This window comes from Lingula anatina, chromosome 8 (assembly GCF_051362555.1).
Source record: "Lingula anatina isolate TDL-2025a chromosome 8, LinAna3.0, whole genome shotgun sequence".
In the NCBI taxonomy this organism is placed as follows: Eukaryota; Metazoa; Brachiopoda; class Lingulata; order Lingulida; family Lingulidae; genus Lingula; species Lingula anatina.
The window spans coordinates 19,090,009-19,111,989 of NC_141774.1; the positions used below are offsets into that span (position 1 = coordinate 19,090,009).

Sequence of the window (21,981 nt, forward strand, 5' to 3'; positions counted from 1 at the left end):
CTCGCTTAAATACAGCCATTGTTATAAACTTGATTGTCTGACATGCCCCTCTCGAGCAGTTAAGGGCTAATTACCTTTTGTATGTGCTCAAGAGGGGCGTGTCAGACAATTGAGCTGGTTACATTGACTACACTTTACCAAGAGTTGGATCGATCCAGTTGGTACGTTGTTTGCATCTCAATGCCCCTTCCTCCGTCCTCACTGGCCAGGGCGCACTATAGTTAATTACCCTCTCACAATTTTTAGTAGCCGGCTAAGCTGACAGTAATCTAGTGAGACTCCCCACCGGGATAGATCGATCTAAATGTGGGAATGGGGTCAAAGACTCAAACAAAGTCAACAATGCAGTGACAGACTGCATCCCAGTATTCTTCAACTGTACGCTGGCCGGCACGGTATTGGGCTTTAAGCCTCTCTAGACGAGTGTCCAACCTCCTCCATTTAAGTTTTCTTGGGGCTGGGGCATCTCCTCTTCTAGCTCCTGTTATGGCCCGCTCGGTTTGAGCCTGGAGGTCCTTCAAATGAGTTATAAATCTCCACAGGGAGGGATGACGCGTACCGATCGCGAAGTTCAAGGCTCTGTGGAAACCTTAACAGACAAAATATAAAAAAACATTTTATTAAAATAAGTAATAAATTAGGCATATTTACATATCATTGCAAATTGTTTTAAAGCTGTCCAAGTTACTAATTATGAAGTGCAATTACGATCCTCAAGAGTGTTACGTTAATCGCATTACGGTTTGGATAAAATGTATTATTAAAGATGCACTAACAAAATACTACATCAATTCTCTCTATCAAGCAATAATCTTTCAAGAATGGCCTTATGCCGTCTTCAGAATACCCGAAAAGACAATATTACTTGTCGTTTTTCGGGTATTGTGAACACAGCCTTACTCTCCACGTGGTTGTTTGTGCGGTTATCCATTCCCCTGTCATAAACATTCCACATAGCAGGTGGGAAATTCCCGTTCATATAATTATTTTGGAAGTAATTAATGAAATTTGTCAATGCCGGGAATCGGGCAACAAGGGCTTGCGTACGCCTGCTGTTGGTGAGGAGGATCAGATTTTGCCTTACCACAGCTACTGGTAAGAAACCAATTGACATATACTTTCGTAGACATCTCCTCAATCTACGATTGTTTCTGTAATCTTGTGAAAGGCCTAGTTCTTTGATCCTGCGCCAAAGTGATTGGCAGAAGTGAAAATAACACCCCTGAACCGTTGCTCTGGGAAGATCTGTCTCGACTGCAGTTAAGAGGGCTTGCTCAAAGTCACAGACTATGAGTTCTGGTCGCCATCGGTGCCCAGTGACTTGATGCACCTAAGATAAGATAAGATTATAGAGACCAGTTAGTGATTAATTTACAAATTTAAAAAATCACATATAACGAAAATTGGATTGCTTTTTGGGGAAAATGTATGAAATTTCCAGGTTTCAATATAGTTGCTAAGATATAGTTGCTTAAGCTCTATTTTTGCTCTTTAAATGAGAAACAACAGATGAATAAAATTTCTTTAAATTCTGTTTTGATCCTTCAAAGGTTAAAAGTCTTCAGTTGGTCGGTAAGAAATCAAAAAGACCATGTGCAGGGTGGGTACATGTACGGTAAAACAATTTCTTCTGTTTTTGCTTCTAATCTATCTTCGTAAATGGCATTTACCTTCCTTCTTATCGCCTGCAGAACTTGGCGATAATGCCCAACAGTTCTCCCATCCATTAGACAAGCGGCCAAAAGGATGACTCTCCCTCTATGCTGCCCATGAACAGTCAGGCACTGGGTGTAAGGGGCAGGACAACTTTTAAATGTGGCGTCCATATACACCTGTCTGCATGTCTGCAGAACCTCTATGTTGGCATCTGTGCCAAAGACAAGGACCCCCCATGCATTATCCTGATGGATTACGTTTTCCTCTCCTCGCCATGTCTCTGCCCAGGGACCTAATTGAATATATAATGAAACGAAATGATAATGTTTACACATACATATGTTACAAGGAGGGTGGCCAAAAAAGGAGACATTTTCTGTATTTTAATCATGCGCCTCTAATATTGTAGTGCATTTTTACATTGCTACAGCTGTGAACTTTAAATGTGTTAGTTATGATTTTAATGGGATGTGCGGCAACATTGTTTTATTTCTGGGTTTGAATTGTTCAAACAGTTCCAAATGTAATCATGGATATGCTATATCGCAAAAATTTGAGGGGCCTTTTCATTATTTCCAATTAACAAATGCTAGGCCTACCTTGAAGGATGACATCATTAACCTGCCTGGGAACAGCAGGCATATGGGCTGTGCGTGCTCGGTGGAGCGATGACCGCACATTATGATATTCAGGGACAGCTGCCTGGTCACCCCCACCTTGAGCATGTTGTCTTAGGACGGCGTCGTATGTCCGTTTTATGGGAAGGGTGACATCGTCTTCCACTGCATTTTTCATCTCCTGGATGATTCCACACTGCTCTATCATCTCTCTGTCGTCGGCATGGTTGTGGGGAGACTCATCTATGATTCCGATTCTTCTCGCCCCAACATCCACGTTAAAAAGATTCGTTTTTAACGTTGCCCGGCAAGTCTTTCGCCAGCACCGCCAATGAATGGAATTGGCAGTGACTTTATTTTTTTGATATTTATTTTGCCCATGAATTAGGACCATGCCACCACGACTTCCTTTTGTTACGTAAGTCGCCATATTGAAAGTGGAATAAAATATTCGGCTACTTTCGACATCTATTCAAATTATTTTTAAACTTTCAAACATGGTCATTGTAGCAAATTGCCAGGTATTTTCAAATATATCTTCAGAATATACATGTTTATTATACCAAGAAAACGAGTAATAAAATGTCATCCCCGGTAATTCATCTATCTACGTAGTTTTTTTAAAGATTATTTTTGAAATTGCACGGAAATACGAATGACAACAGGTAATTGAATGAAGGAAATCTTTTTCAAGGTATTTTGCAGCCCAGGTTCCATTTCTGATACTTAAAGGGTGGAGGAGAAAAGGCACAGACCCAACACATGGGAGACATCTTCAATGATGCACAGGGACAGACAACACAATGGAGTGACATCGGGCACACCCAAACACAATCACCAATTTTAATTTGTTATTAACCGTAACATTATATCATGTTCATTATGCTTTCTCTTAAACTAAAAGCCTCGGGTGCATTTGTCTTCCCAATGGCGGATCCTGAACATTTAAAGAGGGAGGGGGTGTCCGCGGATGCAAAGCTGACCCCCCCCCCCTCCCCCCGTTTGAATGGGATTCGACATTTTGGGTATTTAAGAGAGCGAACGGTGCCATTTGGTACGGTCAAGAGGGACATATCAGTGTGGTTTCTTTTCAGAAACCGAAGGGGGCGGAGTCAGAACCCCCTCTAAACCCCCTTCTCCTTGCGAAGCCTGAACGTGCCCATGTACTACGCGTATATCCCTTTTTAGGAAAATTCCTTGCAGAGGAAGGCAATGGCTGTGCAATATCATGCAAAAATGGGAGGATTTACATCCTCTGTATCCTCTATGATTTTGTCTAAGCTTTTGAAAAATATCTAAAATCGTAAGTGTCTAGGCCGTACGTGGCATTTCATACTGGCATCTCGTAGATCTCGCAAGTGAGACGTGCGATTTTGGGGTCCGCCATATAGATAAACGTCCTAATAAAATATTCGTCCCGATATACACGTCTCAATAGATTTACGTCTCGTTAAATTTACGTGCCGATAGATCCACCAACAGATTCCTATAAACCTTTAGATCTTTAGAACCAGGTACCGCTAGATCCATATATCTGACATCGTAATGGGCCTGGCTAAAATGCCGATATCAACTCGAGGTACAGGTATGGGGCTTTCGAGTAATAGTCTGACTGCTAGTACTGACCCACTTAATTAATGATTTAATTACAACCTGATATTTATTACCGTATAGGTATGGTAAGCTCTGAAAAGGCGCAAACTCCCTTAGAAAACAAATTTCACACGGGTAAACGGCATTTTTCCTGGACTGACTTTACCAGTCCATCAATCCAAACTATCCAAGAGCACTTTTACAATTAGTTTGAGTTTCTTACGATGTCTTAAGATACTATGATAAGAATTCAAATTCTTCTAACCTACACATTACTTAAATTATGTAAAAGTTATAGAATAATTGCATTTCCAAACAAACTATGTTGTTGTTCGCACAGCCCACTCCCCTACCCCCCCCCCCCCCAAAAAAAAAAAAAAAAAAAAAAAAAAAACAGCCGTTCCGCCAGCAGTATTGTATTACTCATAGGGATGAGGATGAATTAACTGGAGTGTAAACTTGGCATATAAACAAAAATTACCAGCATTTACGAAAACAAACTTTTCCCTTACTAGGGCTTTAAACATAAAAATTGTATCAGAATACAGTAATATGCTCAAATATCCACAAATAGTAATACATATTTAATTCCACCCCCTCTTCCCCAGCAATACCGAAGGTGCTGAAACGTTTATAATCTGAAATAGAAATGTGGCAACGCCATATCAACCCGGTGGGCCTATTTATTTATTTATTTATTTATTTATTTATTTATTTATTTATTTATTAAACGTAAAATACAAGTGAGAAGGCAGTTTGAACATGTTGAAATATTCTAAAACAGTTAAACTTCTAATCTGATGAACAACATCAAAAATGCTGTCTTTGTAACAAATTCATTTAAACGAAGAAAAACGTACTATGCAAAAAGTAGATACACTCGTGACTCGTGAGAAAATTTCCATTTGATTTTACAAAATAAACCTTTGCAGTTAAATATCGTCAACTTCCAATCCCATGAAAAACATTAAGATTTGTTTTTTTTTTTTTTTTTTTTTTTGTAACTAATGTAATATGCTAGTATTGACGTTATTTTTGCCCGTGCAGACCTAACTTTTAAACCCTCTACCAGGGCGACTGATAGATTTTTTACAGATATTCACAGATGTGTATCTAGATAACTAGGTGGTCATTTTGAGACACCAACAATTTTCGGGGCCCTTTAGCGGGCCCCAGATCCTACGCCAAGGGGGGTGGGGGCTTTGCATCCGCGGACCCCCCTTCAAATAATCTTGGATCCGCCCCTGTACATGTAATTCACTATACTCTTATACAGCGGGCCTACATTCGGACTATCGAACCTTCGGACTATCGAACCTTCGGACTAATGAACCTTCGGACCAATGCACCTTCGGACTGTCGAACCTTCGGACCAATGAACCTTCAATGCACATTCGGACCATTGAACCTTCGGACCAATGAACCTTCGGACTATTGAACCTTCGGACTATCGCTACGGCCCCAGTTTGACAACCTTCACATTCATATCTCCACCCAGAAAAAAAATCAGTTAAACTTAGGACCGAATGCTTAGACATATGAGGGTTTTACTATGGAAGCGTCCCATACACCTGTTACTGAAAACGCACATTAAAATACTGGTACTAACAACTTTGAATTCAGAAACTACTCTGATCTACGTATACTGGAATGCAATGCAGAATGAATGGAGAACCGTCATAAATAATTGAAATACATTTTTAGGGGGAAAAGTGTGAAAATTAAAAGTGACGATGAACTACTTACATGAAACCCACGCAATTAAGATAACGTCTCTCTCTCTCTCTCTCTCTCTCTCCAGCAGTATCCAAGACATATGGTCTCATACCGGCAGTCTTGGAAATTTATAAACATTTATCTTTCCATTTAAAGAACCTTTTCCTAAAATAGATCCATTTCGTCTTCCAATTTTCGGTTGAAACTAACGCCAGTCTCAAACTTCATTTCACTGCACAATTCTCTCTCATGTTGATGAAAATTATTTAAAAATGAATTTTATTTACCGCAATACACCAACTAATCCTAATCTGTACAAAACATAAGAGAGCCCGGACTTCCATTCCTGTTACACGGCGACTTACTTACGCACACTCTGCTTATACGTTTTTCATGTTATGGTAATCAAACGCAATATTTAGAAATCTTTTCTAGCAAAATCAATGAGCTTTCAAGAATTTGAACATGCGAAGAAATATCAAAGGGCATCAGTTCCTTAAACGTTACCTGTGTTTTATTTGTTGTAGGTTACAACATATTCCACTTCAACGGTGCAACTAATTACAGTATAAACAGAAGGCAGTGTCACCACGTTTTTGACCTAGCTTTGGGAATTTTCAGTAAACATTTGTCACCAGACCTCTGAATCCTGAATTGATTCATTGATGAATCGATGATGTTATGTCTAATGGTTACGTTCAACCAGATGAAGCTAGAATTTAAAATGCGAATGTGTAAAACCTAAAGAATTATTGTCTTTCTGATGAAAATAATTTCCACAAATGAAAATCTCAAACATACCTTATGTTTTTACACATCGCCGAACCTGTCGGTAAATGTTAATCCAGACTTGGGTATAATTATTGTGTAATACATACCTGTACATATCATTGGTGTCCGTTTTACAATCTTTGATCTCTTCTGAATACAGGTGTGAATACTTCTTTAAAAGCCGATGCCTTGACAAATCTATAAATAGGTAAAACGTCGAACGTTTTTCAATCATATCTAGACAGAGAAGTAAACAAGGATCTTTCAGGTAAATATTGTGTCGAATATATTTTCTTAAATTGCTGCATAGTGTTCCAAGCCAGTTGAAAGTAATGAATCACCAAGTATAAAAACAATAACTTTTTTTCAGGTAGAACGAGGAATAAAAGGCCGCATTTACGAGTCAGTTTAGGGGGATGGGGGTGGGGCTTCACGGATCAAGCTGTGAACGTTTAAAATATTTCAGAAAATAAAAAGTGGGACCCTTGATTTAGTTCGTTTTGGCTAATATGGGTTAAAACGAAGCTAAATAGGCATTCCATTTTAAAGGTACAAATGAGGATGTTCGTGCCATATTCATATTTAACGAATTATCCTGGGATAAAACGACATTTATCTCCGATTTACCAACCTTTCCTATTCCTTTCCTGAAAATCACAAGAACTCTGTAACAATTTTGGAAAAAAACCCAAAGTTCAAACCCCGCTCAATGACTCGACTAACAGATATCGCTACTGTCGCGCCGTTACTCCCGCTATTTACAAACAGTGACAAGATGGCTGACTATCGAGGTAGGACAGGGGACGGTGAATATGATTATTATTATTTTTTATTTTTTTTTTTTTTTGCGATATTGATTAAGGTCATTCATCTGGCATTTTTGATTTAAATTTTTGTTAATTGTCCGCGACTAAATTCTTTGAGAAGCAATTCAAGAACTTAAAATGCGATTTAAATCCTACATATTGGGCGTTTAACATGATGTGACCTCATTCAGAACAGGGAACTTACAGCTCTATGTATCCCTTGGCTTTCAGATGGACCAGGTTGATATTGAAATTCATCACAGCATTTAAATGGCAGATATTTCCTACATCATTATTGAGCGAACCTCACAGTCGATGGCGTCTTAAATCCTACATAGTAGGCCCTTAACATGATGTGACCTCATTTAGAACAGGGGACTAACAGCTCTATTTACCCCTAAGCTCCAGATGGAAAATGTTGATACTTAATTTCAGCACAACATTACAACTTCTTGGTTTAACTCATGCATGGATTGTCTGACTTTGTGGAACATTCCGCTGTTTGAAAATTGGTGCTTATTTTAGGATAACACTAGCTGTATCTTCGAGAAGTATAGGGAATCAAGCGTTTATTTCTTTATTCATATATCTATTTTGTTATTTTGACCGATCTAAATGCCATATATTTTTTTTATTTATTCAGTCATGTACTACTCTTTAGGCATATATATAAATATATATATATATATATATATATATATATATATATATATATATATATATATATATGGCATTTAGAAACAAGATCGTTTGTGTCAAAAACCAGTATATAATAATAATGAATAAATGAAACACAACGATACCTGTTGCGATGCTATCTGAATTTCATATAAACAGTATTCTGGTATCTGAATTTCACATAAAAAGCAATATTGTTTCACATAACTTCAAATCCTTATTTCGAATTTCGTAAGTTAATTTGTTGCATAAGATCGATTCCCAATGATTTTCCAAATGCGAAATAAGGATGGAAATAGTGCTGCGGTTTTCATCCTCGTATATATCAGAGCTATTGCAGATCAGGATCGAACTCCTGGTGGTCAATCTTGCCGTCATCATTGGCGTCCATGTCGTCAAACACAACATCCTTAGGGGCCCTTTTCCCATTCTTGCAAACACAGGCAACGATTTGTTTTTTCGTTGAATACCACCCAGTCGTCGACACTCTAAACAAATAATGCAAAGATCTTAATTTCTTGTGAACATATTATTTTTCAGATATTATGTACCAGAGATGTCAGCGATGACGTAATTATTAATATTGACTCTTTATTATTATTTTTAATATTGTAAATCATTATTTTCACAAACATTTATTTCATCGCCACTACTATTTTTATTGCAAAAAAAAAAATGAATGTGTTCAGAAAAGCCAGAAGAAACTTGTTATTATGTAATAAAATTATCACAGGACCCTGCTGGAAGATGTAGAAAAGGTAACATACATATACAGTTTAAGCAGTGCCTCGGGGTGAATGTAGCAGAGATAGGTAACTAGCACATTCAAGAAAGATGATCCACGGACTGAGAGCACTTTCAGAACAAGTTTATCTGCGGACTAACCAGCGGATTGGATATATTTAACCAACTTAAAAGCAATGCCTGATGACTCATGTGGAGGCCGTGAGACCATCAGGTGATTAAGCGGCTTGCTGTTTGATGGGTTCGGCCATATTTAGTCCACGGATCAGTTAGTTTGCAGATCATTTGTTCTGAATACGCTCTAACTGATTCTCCGACCCCGCTCGAAAGTAATCCTCTTAATTCCCCGATGGTCTCTTCGGCTTTACGTGCACATTTAACGGATTAACTCTCGGCTTCGAAATAGAGAGGGCCTATGTATAATATGTTCTGAATGGATAATATCTATCTTCAAGAGAGAGAGGGGGTCCCATTCAGAATTAGGGACTTACTATGTTCAAATATGGCCGACCCACTTGAATACTTTCCCACGTGGTATCTATTCAATGTTTATTAGCGGGTTAGACGGCAAGCTTTGGCGTGGGTGGCCGTCGGACTAGTGAGTCCCTTATTCTGAACGGAGAGAGAGAGAGAGGGAGAGAGATTTCTTCTTACGGTTTGATCTCGCTGCCGCAGTCCTTCCTACATGAACGTTCACATTTGCAGCCAAATATGTTACATTTTCCATATGAACAGTAAGGGGTTGCCTGCAATGTAAATCCGGAATTAATATCCCTCTCTCTCACTTTCTGTAATCATAAAATGCACGGACACACACACATACGTACACAATTGATTTCTGACGATCATTAACGCATCGAATTTCAATAAACTCCATGAATATAATAGAAGATAAGAAAAGATGGCCGACAGCTGCAATCATCTGTAAGTGCTCTGTGAAACTATGCCCTAAAGCACAGTAACCACTGCACAAAGATCTTTCTTATCCAGAGGTGTAAAATAGACATTTTTTTAAAATTAAAATTAAAGATACACAGAACAGATTTCCTAAAAGCTTTAGGTTAAAATTAAGAAACATGCAGAAAAAACTCCACTTAACCTGTGGACCGGGAAAATCTCGAACAAACAAACAAAGGAAGACAAGATGGAGGACTCTTACAACATCCTTGGTGTTCAACCTGATGCAAGTACAGACGAAATAAGTGATGTCTTCACATCCAAAGTAAGCAAAATTACTGTACTTAATGATGGAAAACTACAAGCAGGCTCTGGTTGTTTCATTCCCCATAATGATAAAGCAATCTGTGCCAAAATGCAAAGAAACTACAGAAGAAGAGGGAGACTGTGACAAATGACACAACACAAAACATACCTGCTAGCTGATGAGAAATAATTGTCGCTTGAGAGCCTTACATCTATATATAATTGAAAGTTTGAAAAAAAAACACCCATCAATAGCAATAGTCGTTTTATTCTGTGCTAGTTCCCTGTAATCATTCCATAATTTGCATATGTATTGGTATAGATTTGTATAGTTGTTATAAAGTTGTTATGATTAGAGTAGATAGCCTGTAAAAGTAACTTGTATGCATTGTAGTGCTCAATAAAGATTATTTAAAAATGGACTTAAAGCTTTATTGTAAATTCATACTAAAATGTACGGTGTCATGTTCCCTATAATGCAAAGTCCGCCTGATACCAATCGTGTTGTGAGTGTGCTATGAATGCACTTAGAGAGGAATTATCCCGGTACTAGTAGACTCACCTTTGTGCAGTCTGCGCAGATTTTCACAGTTGAATATTTAAATTTCGCGCCGCAGCAGTCGGATTCAGCTTGTTGTATTAAAGCTGCCAGACACAACGCAACTAATGCAAAATTGGCAAAGAAAACCATCTTCTGAAATGTGAAGTGACAATGTGGAGCTGACACAAATGCAAAAGGAATCTTAGAAGACAGTAGAGCTCACATCCCTTCTGTCAGCAGCTAAACTAAACTTTCAGAGGCACGCTGACAGTAAAGACTTGAGATGTCATTCGGTGTTCTCGAAGTGCAAAAAGGCAATCGACATCGTTGAAAACTAGGTAGCAGTTAAAGAAAATATCTTGGACAGAATTTTTACCTGAGTAATCCTTGATCACTTCTATGCCAGCCTCAAAAATATTGAAAAACCTCCACAGTTTGAACGATTAATACCGTTTTCAAGTGCAGTGCAAGCTTCGTCAAGGTATCGGCTTTTAAAGTAGTGCACACGCCTGTAATCTGAAGAGATCAAAGCAGGTAGAACAGACATCAAAGTTATGTACTGGTAGAGGTATTTTACAATGATTTTACCTAAAGCCCCTATTTCACACAGACCACGAATCCCACGAATGGCCATGAATTGACAAATTTCACGATTCGTGGTTGAATCGTAATCAGTTCGTGAAGTTCTTAACAGATTCGTATATAATCGTAGTCAGTTATTGCAATTCTTTATCAATCGGGAATTCGTGGCAAAAACTTTGAGCTGTTCAAAGTTTAGGCCACGAACTCCCGATTCCAAAAAATCGTAGTGAATTTCTGGACAATATTCGTGCGATTCCAACCGAATCCCACGAATATTCGTAACACTATCGCACCTGTATCGTAACTGAATCGTAGAGCGTGTCGAATTAGACCAGAAAATTGGCAAAATCTCACGATTCCAGCCGAATCCCACGAATATTCGTAACACTATCGTACCTGTATCGTAACTGAATCGTGAGCGTGTCGAATTAGACCAGAAAATTGGCAAAATCTCACGAATCTTCACGAATCCTGAAATTTGTCAATTCCTGGCGATTCGTGGGATTCGTGGTCTGTGTGAAATAGGGGCCTACGTCTGAGTTATCATTTACCGATTGGTTCGGCAATGCGTAGAAAGATAATGCATGTTTGAGACTGATTTTCATCTGTGGAAGTAATTTTCGTCAGAAAGATAATAAATCTTAAGGTTTTACGCATGCGCATTTTAAAATTCTAGCTTTTTCCGGTTAAACGTAATCATTAGACATAACATCATCTATTCATCAACGAATCAAAATGATTCAGAGGTCTGTTGACAAATTTTTACTGTAAACCCCCAAAGTTAGGATTAAAAAAATAAATGACACTGTATACTGTTTAGTTACACAAGTGGAATATATATTGCCTGTTAACCTACAGCAAATAAAACCACAAGGAACATTTAAGGAGCTGATGCACATTTGAAATTTGATCGCGGGTTCGAATTATTGATTCTTTTTTTTTTTTTTTTTTTTTTTTTTTTTTTTGCTAGAAAAGATTTCTAAAGATTGCGTTTGATAACCATTACAGGAAAAACATATATAACAGAGGATGTGCGAGTCAGTCGCAGTGTAACAGGAATGGACGTCCTACCGGGTAAGAATGAAGTGCGGGCTCCCATATGATTTGTACAGATTAGCGTTAGTTGGTGTATTGGGGTTAACACTGAATATAAAATTCATTTGTAAATCATTTTGAAAGTTGTGTTGGCTTTCTACTAAAGATATATGTTCAAATTTCACTCAAAACGTCAACATGACCATGACACTATTATGTATATAAACCTTTCTTTTGCTTATTTGGTGTTTCTTCTTTAATACCCCCCTCTGTTTCTCAATCCGTTTTCTAGTTGCACGACTTTTTCTGGGAACTGGTTGTAAGGAAAAATATACTACTCTATGCAAGGTATTTTTTCCAGTAATCTGTCTAAATTTTACACGTTATGCGGCGTTGATATTTACATTTTTTACTTAAATTTTGAAGAGTTATTATTATAAAAGTATGACATCCGTCGCTAATGTAAGAATTAAGATCAATCTATTGGTATATGCCTGTTGTCGGGTTCCAAGCTACCGGTATGAGACCATATGCCTTGGATACTGCTGGAGAGAGAGAGAGAGAGAGATATTATCTTAATTGCACGGGTTTCATTTGATACAGTTAGTCCTATGATATACGAGAACGAATTAAGTTTTATAAGCACTTCATCGTAACATTTAATTTTCACACTTTTTATCCTTAAAATGTATATCAATTATTCATCACGATTCTCCATTCATTCTGCATTACATTCCCGTATACAGTAGATCAAAGTAGTTTCTGAATCAAAAGTTGTTAACACCAGTATTGTAATGTGCTTTTTTCATAACAGACAGAGGAGACGCTTTCATAGTAAAACTCTCATATGTCTGTGTTTAATTGATTTTTTTTTTATCTAGGTAGATATATGAATGTGAAAGTTGTCAAACTTTGTAATTTTTGCTTGAAAATAATAAAAGTTATACAAGTTGTGTAGGCTTTCTACAAGTACTAAATCAGAATTGTTCACATTTCACACAAAACATCAACATCTTCTTCAATTGGTCTTCAGGACCATGGAACTTCAAAGTCACACCTTGAAAATGCCAACATGTGAAAAATTAAATTTTCACAAAAAACTGTTTAACTGCCAGAAAAATTTACCAAACAGACTGCATTGCCCACTGAAACTGTATTTTAGTCCCATGTTTCTTTCCTGTAAGTTTGAGAACAGTAAGTACATGGTTTTCCTTAAATGGTCATCACGGGAGCAGTGCCCAAAATAGGGGTTTCTTCAAAGTTTGATGCAATATTACAAAATGTTTAACAGCATAATGACCATCAATTTTTAATAATAAAATATTAATATTATGGATATTCAGATAATGTGACTAGAAATGGTTTTCAGGCCCATGGGACTCCAAAGTCACACCTTGAAAGTGCCAAAATGTAAACAAGACAGCACTGTTCTTTTTTCATTTTTAACCATTTTTAACATAAAACAAAATTTACAGTTTACAACCATTTTTTTATGATCAACTAAGAAAATTGATGAGATGGGAAAATATCAATAGAACAGTGTTTAACATTTAAAAATGTCCAATTTCCTCCATTCTGAGATTCTGAACATAGTGAATGATAGAATCTGACAAACTGCAATATGATATGAGCTTATTTCCATTATTGAAACTTTATTACACAATACACGATAACAAGTTTACCATCATTTTTACATAATCAACTAACAATGTTGTAAAGATGCAGGAAATGTCAAACAAACACTTTTACGTGTCTTATTAGTTTAATAATGAGACTGTTAACATGCCTAAGAATTGAATCTGAGGAAATGTGAAAAAACAGCATAACTTCTAAAATAATGGCCCGATTATGCTGATTTTCGAACTGAACATGCGTTGAAAGTAAGATTGAGTGAGTTTCATGACAATTGGCTTATCGGTTTTCCTGGAAATGTGTTTACAGTGTTGCATATATGCAAAAAAAAGTGAAAAAACAGTATAACTTCTACAATAGTGGGCCGATCATGCTGATTTTCGAACCTGACCTGCGTTTTATAAATAATCATCAGCTCTGTAAATAAAAAAAGCCAAAAAGTAAAATTGTCTTCCACTTATCGTGTTTACGCTGAAAGTGCACGGCGACGGCGATGGCAATATGTACAGACACATCTGTGTCTGTATATAAAAATAAAATCATCAAATCACAATTCCTAGTAAATAAATCTTTATTGGTATCTTATTCAAAATGCGAGTCTGGCGAGTTGAAAGTAACGAATCACCGAGTGTAACAACAATGACTTCGTTTCAGGAAGAACGAGGAATAAAAGACCGCATTTACGAGTCAGGGCAGGGGAATGGGGGGGGGGGGCTTCTCGGATCATACTGTGAACATGAAAAGTATTTCGGAAAATAAAAAGTGGCTTTTACGGGTATAGGCAACGCCCAGTGGGATCCTTGATTTAGCTCGTTTGTACTGGCTAATACGGGTTAAAACAAAACTCAACGCATTTAATCTTAAAGGTGCCAAGTTCATATTTAACGAATTATCCTGAGGTAATATTTGAGGTAAAATTTGGCTAATATGGGTTAAAACAAAGCTAAATAGGTATTTCATCTTAAAGGTACAAATGAGGATGTTCGTGCCATATTCATATTTAACGAATTATCCTGGGATAAAACGACATTTATCTCCGATTTACCAACCTTTCATATTCCTTTCCTGACAATCGCCAGAACTCTAACAATTTTGGAAAAAAACCAAATTCCAAACCCGCTCAATGACTCGACTAACAGATGTCGCGAGACTCTCGCGTCGTGACTCTGGCTCTTTACAAACAGTGCCAAGATGGCTGACTACAGAGGTAGGGCAGGGGACGATGAATATGATTATTTTTTGTGATATTGATTAAGGCCATTCATCTGTTATTTTTGTTTAAAAAGTTTTAATTGTCCTCAAATAAATCCATCGAAAAGTAATTCATGAACTTAGAATGCGTTTTAAATCCGACATAATGGGCCTTTTACATGATGTGACCTCATTTAGAACAGGGGACTAACAGCTCTATGTATCCTAAAGTCTAGATGGACCAGGTCGATAATGAAATTCATCACAACATTTAAATGGCAGATTTTTCCTACATCACCTTGAGCGAACCTCACAGTCGATGACGTTTTGACATATAAACAATCATAAAGCCAGATTATTAATAGGCTTCTCCTGCTTGGTTTCTTTGCTTAACCAAGAAGTTCTACTCTACAACTTCTTGGTTTAACTCATGCATGGATTGTCTGACTTTGTGGAACAATCCACAGTTTGAAAATTGGTGCTTATTTTAGCATTACACAAGCTGTGTCGTGGAGAAGTACAGAGAATCAAGCCTTTATTCATTTATTCATTTATCTGTTTTTTTTTTTTAAATTTTATTGACCAATCTAAATGTCATAATTTTTTTATTCAGTCATATACTTCTGTTTGGGCATACATGTATGCATAAAGCGCCCTTTCAGTGATAATTAATATTTTCCGCGTTTCGTGATGTAAAAGAAGGTACGTGGAGATTTTTGGGTGGATGACGTAATGAGGTCCAGTTATAAGTGGTAGTCCAATGCACGTCCAATGAAGATTGGCGTGGGTGGTATAAAAGAGAGGATACAGGTAATAGTGGTCACTTTCTAGCCTGATTGGGGAAGGGTGGGATCATTTTTCCTAAAAAATATTACATTAAATATTAATAAATTAGATCATGCCCAGTTTTTTTTTTTTTTCTCTTTTTTTTTCCCAGGAACTGTGTGGGTTTCACCTCTGTTTTTCCTTTGGGCTTGATGAAAACTGTAATAGTATATATACATTAAGTTATAGTAGTTACAGTAAAAATGTAAATACAGTTTATTTGTTTAATAAATCATCGGCGTCGAGCAACATCAGCGGGCTTTCGGCAAAATGTAATTTTGCGTTCGATCTAATTTTGAAGAAAATATAGTGTATTCTAGAAAGATATTATTAAAAGCAACAGGGAATAGTTTGGGTACTTTATATATTGATTTCCTATTGCTGTTGTTGAAGTGGACAAACTGTCGATGAAAATGGAACACGTTTGGACATTTTGTGGTAAGGGAGTTGGAACCTGACGAAGATGAAGGTCGCCGATGTGCCCATATCGTTTACCGATCAAAAAAGCAAGAAACAAGCTTGTTTGTGTCAAAAACCAGTAATAATAATAAATAAATAAATGAAACACAACGACACCGGTTGCGATGCTATCTGAATTTCATATAAACAGCATTCTGGTATCTGAATTTTATATAAACAACACTAATGTCTCACATGATTTCAAATCCTAATTTTGAATTTCGAAAGTTAATTTCTTAAGAAAGATCGATTCCCAATGATTTTCCAAATGTCAAATAAGGATGGAAACAGTGCTGCGCTTTTCATCCTGGTACACTTCAGAGCTATTGCAGATCAGGATTGAACTCCTGGTGGTCAATCTTGCCGTCATCATTGGCGTCCATGTCGTCAAACACGACATCATTGGCGGCCCTTTTCCCGTTCTTGCAATGACAGGTAACGGTATATTTAAGCGTTGCGAACCATCCACTCTTTTTCACACTAAACAAATAATAAAAAGATCTTAAATTCTTGTGAACATATTACTTTTCAGATATTCTGTACCAGCGATGTCAGCGATTACCTTTTATTAATATCGACTCTTTATCATTATTTTTAATATTTTAATTCATTATTTTTCGCAATTTATTTCATCACCATTATTATTATTATTATTATTATTATTATTATTATTATTATTATTGCAAAAAAAAAAAAAAAACGAATGTGTATAGAAAAGACAGAGAAATGCACGTGAATATGTGGTAAAATTATCATGCATACACTACGAGCGTTCTTGTATATAGATGGTTTGCTCGTACAACACTGCTTTTTAAATTGGCAAAAGTTGCACCTAATGCGCAGTTCACTCAAGCAGCAAGCAAACTTCAACAAATACACTCTCTACACATTGTTGCGGCGTATCTTAAAATACCATTTAAAGTCTTAGGAGACATTCAGAAAAGATTATCCGAATACTAACCGATCTGCCGAATAAATATTATGACCCACCCCTCTTCAAAAGCGCTGCCGCTGATACCCCTTCACACTGCCTCCACACGCGCCGTTAAAGCCTCTCTTACAACCCGTCGTGCGTGCTTAGAGATCGTGCGTCTTCGGAGTTCTCGTCAGACGTAGCGTTGTCGCAGGATGAAAATTAAATCGCAGCGGACGAAGTAGTAAGTACTTTATGAGTAGGTGTGTCGTGCTCTAAACGTGGGGCCCGCAAGAGGTCTGTACGCCTTTTTTTGGCAGTAGGAAGAAGTAAGGAGCACGTACGATCTGTACTCGTGTCGCACACAGTGAGTGAGATAATCATACGTGTATTGCAAGTGAAGCGTACGTTTTCAAAAACCGTACTTACGAAGTAAGAGAAACGTAAGAGAAACGTAATAAGCACGGAAGTGGAACGCACGGATAATCAAAATAATATGAAAGGGAGCACCGAGTCTCTTCATCATTCACTGTTTTGGCTTCCAAAAAGGCACTTCCAAGAAGGATGCGCCATCGACTTCTACAGCTGCTAATGCTAGAGGAGGCCGAAGATCGTGACGCAATGCTGGCAGTGGTTGCTCGGGATCGCCTGCACTTTTATCGTGCTGGGCACGTGCGTCGTGTTAGTGTGACGCACTTCACAGGTATGGTAGTAGTACTCGCCACGCACTTTGGAAGTAAGATAAACGCACGGAAGAAGTGCGCTCACCCCCCTTTTTGTGAACACGTACATTGAAAGCAAGTAAAACTTACGAGTCTCTTGCGTGGTAAGTACGTCTTCGTGGTAAAATACCCCGTAATTTCTGCATGCTTTTCCTGCGTTACACGCACGCCTAGCGCACTTACTCAGTACTTTTGTCTTGCGTGCTACGAGCGTGCTCCAGGCGTTCTATTTGTCGCAGACAGGTCGTAGCGAAAAACTGGCCGGCCAGTTTTCGGGCTGCGTGCTTTGCGTCGTGTTTGCGTCCACCAAAAATAGAACGCTCCACGTGTATCTTACTACTTGGCCAATTTTTTGCACGCAAACCGCTCGTAGAAGCACGCACGACCGGTTGTAAGAGTAGCTTTAACGGATTAAATCTCGGCGCCAAGGTTTAATTGCTAGGCCCCTGCGGCGCACGTGGAGGCGGGGAGACCATCATGGAATTAGCGGCATTGCTTTTGATGAGGGATTGGCTATATTTAGTCGGCGGATCAGGTAGTAATCGAACCATGTATTCTGAATGGCCATGTAAACTGTTAGATGCATTAAGAGATGTTGACCAAATCCCTACGTTTTATTTCTGAACGACTGCGGTACAGTTGCGTCGAGTCTATGAGTATGACGTTACACGCAATCCATCTTATTAGAATCTACTTACGGCCAAGCAGGAGAGGTAACATACATGTAAGCAGTGCCTCGGGGTGAATGTAGCAGAGATAGGTAACTATAGCGCATTCAGAACAGATGATCCACGGACTGAGAGCACTTTCAGAACAAGTTTATCTGCGGACTAACCAGCAGATTGAATATATTCCACCAACTTAAAGGTAATGCCCTGATGGCTCATGTGGAGGCCGTGAGAACTTCAGGGAATTAGTCGGCTTGCTTTTTAATGGGGTTGGCCATATTTAGTCCGTGGATCAGTTATTTTGCAGACCATCTGTCTTGAATGCGCTCTAACTGATTCTCCTACCCCGCTTGAAAGCAATCCCCTTAATTCCCCGATGGTCTCCCCGTCTTTACATGCACACTGGTCATTTAATGGATTATCTCTCGGTTTCGAGATAGAGAGGGTCTATCTACCGGGAATCGTACATTCTGAATGGATACTATCTATCTTCAAGATAGAGAAGTTCCATTCAGAATAGGGGACTAACTAGGTTCAAATATGGCCGACCCACTTGAATACTTTCCCACGTGGTATCTATTCAGTGTTTATTAGCGGGTTAGACGGCAAGCTTTGTCGAGGGTCGCCATATATGACCTTCGGACTAGTTAGTCCCTTATTCTGAATGGAGAGAGAGAGAGAGAGATTTCATCTTACTCTGTGATCTCGCTGCCGCAGTCCTCTCTACATGAACTTGCGCATGCGCAGCCAAATATGTTACATTTTCCATACGAACAGTAAGGGGTTGACTGCAATGTAAATCGTGAATTAATAACCCGACAATGCATACTCATAAAAACACACGGGCACACACACAAGTACAAAATTAATTCCTGACGACCATTTACGTATCGAATTTCAATAATCCATATAAGACAAGACAAGTTGGCCAACAGCTGCAATCATCTGTAAGTGCTCTGTGAAACTACGGTATGGCCTAAAACACCGTGACCAAAAAGATATTTCTTATCCAAAGGTGTAAAATAGACATTTAAAGATACAAATAAAATATTCCCTACAAGTTTTAGGGTAAAATTAAGAAAAATGCAGAAAAAAACTCTGTGGACTCGGAAAATCTCAAACAAACAAAGGAAGACAAGATGAAGGACTATTACAACATCATTGGAGCAAGCACAGATGAAACAAGGGATGCCTTCACATCCAAAGTAAGCAAAATTACTGCACTTAATGATGGGAAACTACAAACAGGCTTTGTAGCATATTTCACACTCATGAATCAAGCTACCAGACAAAATATGACAAAGCAAGAGGATTGGATAATAAAGTCTCCTACAAAACTGATCAGTATTTTGGGCCAAATTTGGTAGCTGTACAGCGCAATTGTCAGTGTGCTATAGTCAGTATTAGCACAGTGAATCTAGTAAAAAGGTGGACTGAAGCCATTAAACAATACCACAAACCAGACACTGAAAACGAAGTAAATGGTGGCAGCGGGTACCAAATTGCACAGTTTAAAGCCCTTAGCTCAAGCAGGCTTCAGACCAGGTTATAGAACAACAAATCATATCTTTACTTTGAAATCACTAGTCAACAGGTACGTATCTCAATCACAAAAAAAAAAAAAATATATATATATATATATTTACTGAAATTGCTTAAACTCGGAATCCGTGGCAATTTCTACCGTGTCATAAAAAGCATGTATAGTAACACCAGATTAGGCATCTCGGTAGGTGTGGGTTATACTACCCATTTCTAACAACACTGGGAATTCGCCAGGGGGATAATCTTAGCCCCACTCTCTTTAATTTATACACGGATGACATCAAGGAGGCTTCCCATTCTTGTAACCAGTCCGATGCAATCAACGGACTGAATCATATCCTGTATGCTGACGACCTTGTCCTATTATCTGCATCTAAAGATGGTCTACAAACCACCGGCACTACAAGCTTACTGTAAAAAGTGGAAACTAAACATAAACGAGAATTATGATATTTAATGAAAAAAGGAAAATAGTAAGTGTCCCCGTTGTAATGGAATTGAAACGGAAACCCACTTTCTACTAAAATGTGAAGATCATAGTGACGGAAGAAGTAGACTCATGATACCTCCTGAAATGAAAACAGATCAGGAAAAAAAACAGTGGCTGCTCAGTCCAAAAAATAAATCCTGCTTGAGAGCCTTGCATCTATATATAACTGAAAGTTTGAAAAAACGATCGATACACCATCAGTAGCAACAGTCGTTTTATTCTGTGCTACTTCCCTGTAATCATTCCATAACTTGCACAAGCATATTTTGTATAGATTTGTATAGTTGTTATCAAGTTGTTATGATTAGAGTAGAGAGCTTGTAAAATGCAACTTGTACACATTTTAGTGCTCAATAAAGATTAAATAAAAATGGACTTTAAGCTTTATTGCTTTATTTGTAACTAAAATGTACGGTATCGTTTTCCCTATAATACAAAGTTCGCCTGATACCTGATACCATACATGTGTTGTGAATGTGCTATGAATGCACTTCCCGAATAAATACCCCGGTACTAGTAGACTCACCTTTGTGCAGTCTGCGCAGATATTCCCCCCCAAATATTTAAATTTCGCGCCGCAGCAGACGGATTCAGCTTGCTGTATTAAAGCTGCCAGACACAACGAAACCAACACAAAATTGGCAAAGGCAGTCATCTTCTGAAATGTGAAGTGACAACATGGAGTTGACACAAAGGCAAAAGGAATCTTAGAGGACAGTGGAGCTCACATCTCTTCTGTCAGCAGGTATACGTAACCTTCAGTGGCACGATGACAGTAAAGACTTGAGATGTCATACGGTGTTCTGTAAAACCCAATGTGCAAAATGGCAATCGGCGAAATATAATACTATGCAGCAATTAAAAGAAAATGTCTTCGATAGAATATTTACCTGAGTTATCCTTGATCACTTCTCTCTCAGTCTTGAAATGATTGAAAAATATCCACAGTTTGAGCTATTTATACCGTTTCCAAGTACAGCGCAAGCTCAGTCAAGGCATCGGCTTTTGAAGCAGAGTAAACACCTGTATTCAGAAAAGATCAAAGCATGTAAAACGGACATCAAAGTTATGTACTGGTACAGGTATTTCACAATGATTTTACCAAAATCTAAATCATCATTTTCCGACTGATTCAGCGATGCGCAGAAAGATAATGTGTGTTCGAGACTGATTTTCATTGGTTGAAATTATTTTCACCAAAAAGACAATTTATCTTTAGGTTTTACACATGCGCATTTTAAAATCTAGCTTCATCTGCTTGAATGTAATCTTTAGACATAACACCATCAATTCATTAACGAATCAAATAATTCAGAGGTCTGGAGACAAAATTTTACTAAAGCTAGGTGAAAAACGTGGTGGCACTGTACTCAGTATACTGTTTAGTTTCGCCGATGAAGTGGAATATGTTGCCTGTTAACCAACAACAAATTAAATCACAGGGACCATTTAAGGGGCTAATGCATATTTGATGTTTGTTCTCGGGTTCGAATTCTTGAAAGTTCCTTGAATTTTGCTAGAAAAGATTTCTAAAAATTGCGTTTGATTGTCACAACAGAAAAAACGTACAAACAGAGGGTAGTTAAGTCAGTCG

At 38.0% G+C, this 21,981-nt stretch overlaps 2 protein-coding genes across 4 annotated transcripts; both read right to left on the reverse strand.

Annotated features, from left to right (window-relative positions):
* Positions 1-768: 768 nt before the first annotated feature.
* Positions 769-2,563, reverse strand: LOC147760515 (uncharacterized). Its single transcript, XM_086994243.1, has 2 exons — positions 1,671-2,563; positions 769-1,330 (listed from the first exon to the last, which is right to left on the reverse strand). The coding sequence occupies exons 1-2, from the start codon at positions 1,989-1,991 to the stop codon at positions 839-841; spliced, it is 813 nt and encodes a 270-aa protein (XP_086850369.1). The 5' UTR covers positions 1,992-2,563; the 3' UTR covers positions 769-838.
* Positions 2,564-7,276: 4,713 nt separating this feature from the next.
* On the reverse strand, positions 7,277-21,410 carry LOC106165317 (uncharacterized). 3 transcript variants are annotated; one of them, XM_013543484.3, is made up of 4 exons: positions 21,278-21,410; positions 20,914-21,045; positions 19,049-19,140; positions 16,170-16,529 (listed from the first exon to the last, which is right to left on the reverse strand). In XM_013543484.3, exons 2-4 carry the CDS (start codon positions 21,040-21,042, stop codon positions 16,373-16,375), a joined length of 378 nt encoding a protein of 125 aa, XP_013398938.1. In that variant the 5' UTR covers positions 21,043-21,045; positions 21,278-21,410; the 3' UTR covers positions 16,170-16,372. The 3 variants fall into 3 exon arrangements, with proteins under 3 accessions (XP_086850772.1, XP_086850771.1, XP_013398938.1); XM_086994646.1 differs by lacking the exons at positions 16,170-16,529; positions 19,049-19,140; positions 20,914-21,045; positions 21,278-21,410 and adding exons at positions 7,277-8,325; positions 9,236-9,327; positions 10,347-10,789; XM_086994645.1 differs by lacking the exons at positions 16,170-16,529; positions 19,049-19,140; positions 21,278-21,410 and adding exons at positions 7,890-8,325; positions 9,236-9,327 and having other exon boundaries at positions 20,914-21,222.
* Between the last annotated feature and the right edge of the window lie 571 nt (positions 21,411-21,981).

Excerpts from the sequence above, each read along its gene's own strand:
- LOC147760515 (XM_086994243.1), bottom strand. The coding sequence starts at position 1,991 with ATGTGTAAACATTATCATTTCGTTTCATTATATATTCAATTAGGTCCC. Across the intron at positions 1,331-1,670 it reads TGCAGGCGATAAGAAGGAAG|GTGCATCAAGTCACTGGGCA; the intron begins GTAAATGCCATT and ends ATCTTATCTTAG.
- LOC106165317 (XM_086994646.1), bottom strand. The coding sequence starts at position 10,475 with ATGGTTTTCTTTGCCAATTTTGCATTAGTTGCGTTGTGTCTGGCAGCT. Across the intron at positions 9,328-10,346 it reads TCTGCGCAGACTGCACAAAG|GCAACCCCTTACTGTTCATA; the intron begins GTGAGTCTACTA and ends TTTACATTGCAG. Across the intron at positions 8,326-9,235 it reads TGCGGCAGCGAGATCAAACC|AGTGTCGACGACTGGGTGGT; the intron begins GTAAGAAGAAAT and ends TTATTTGTTTAG.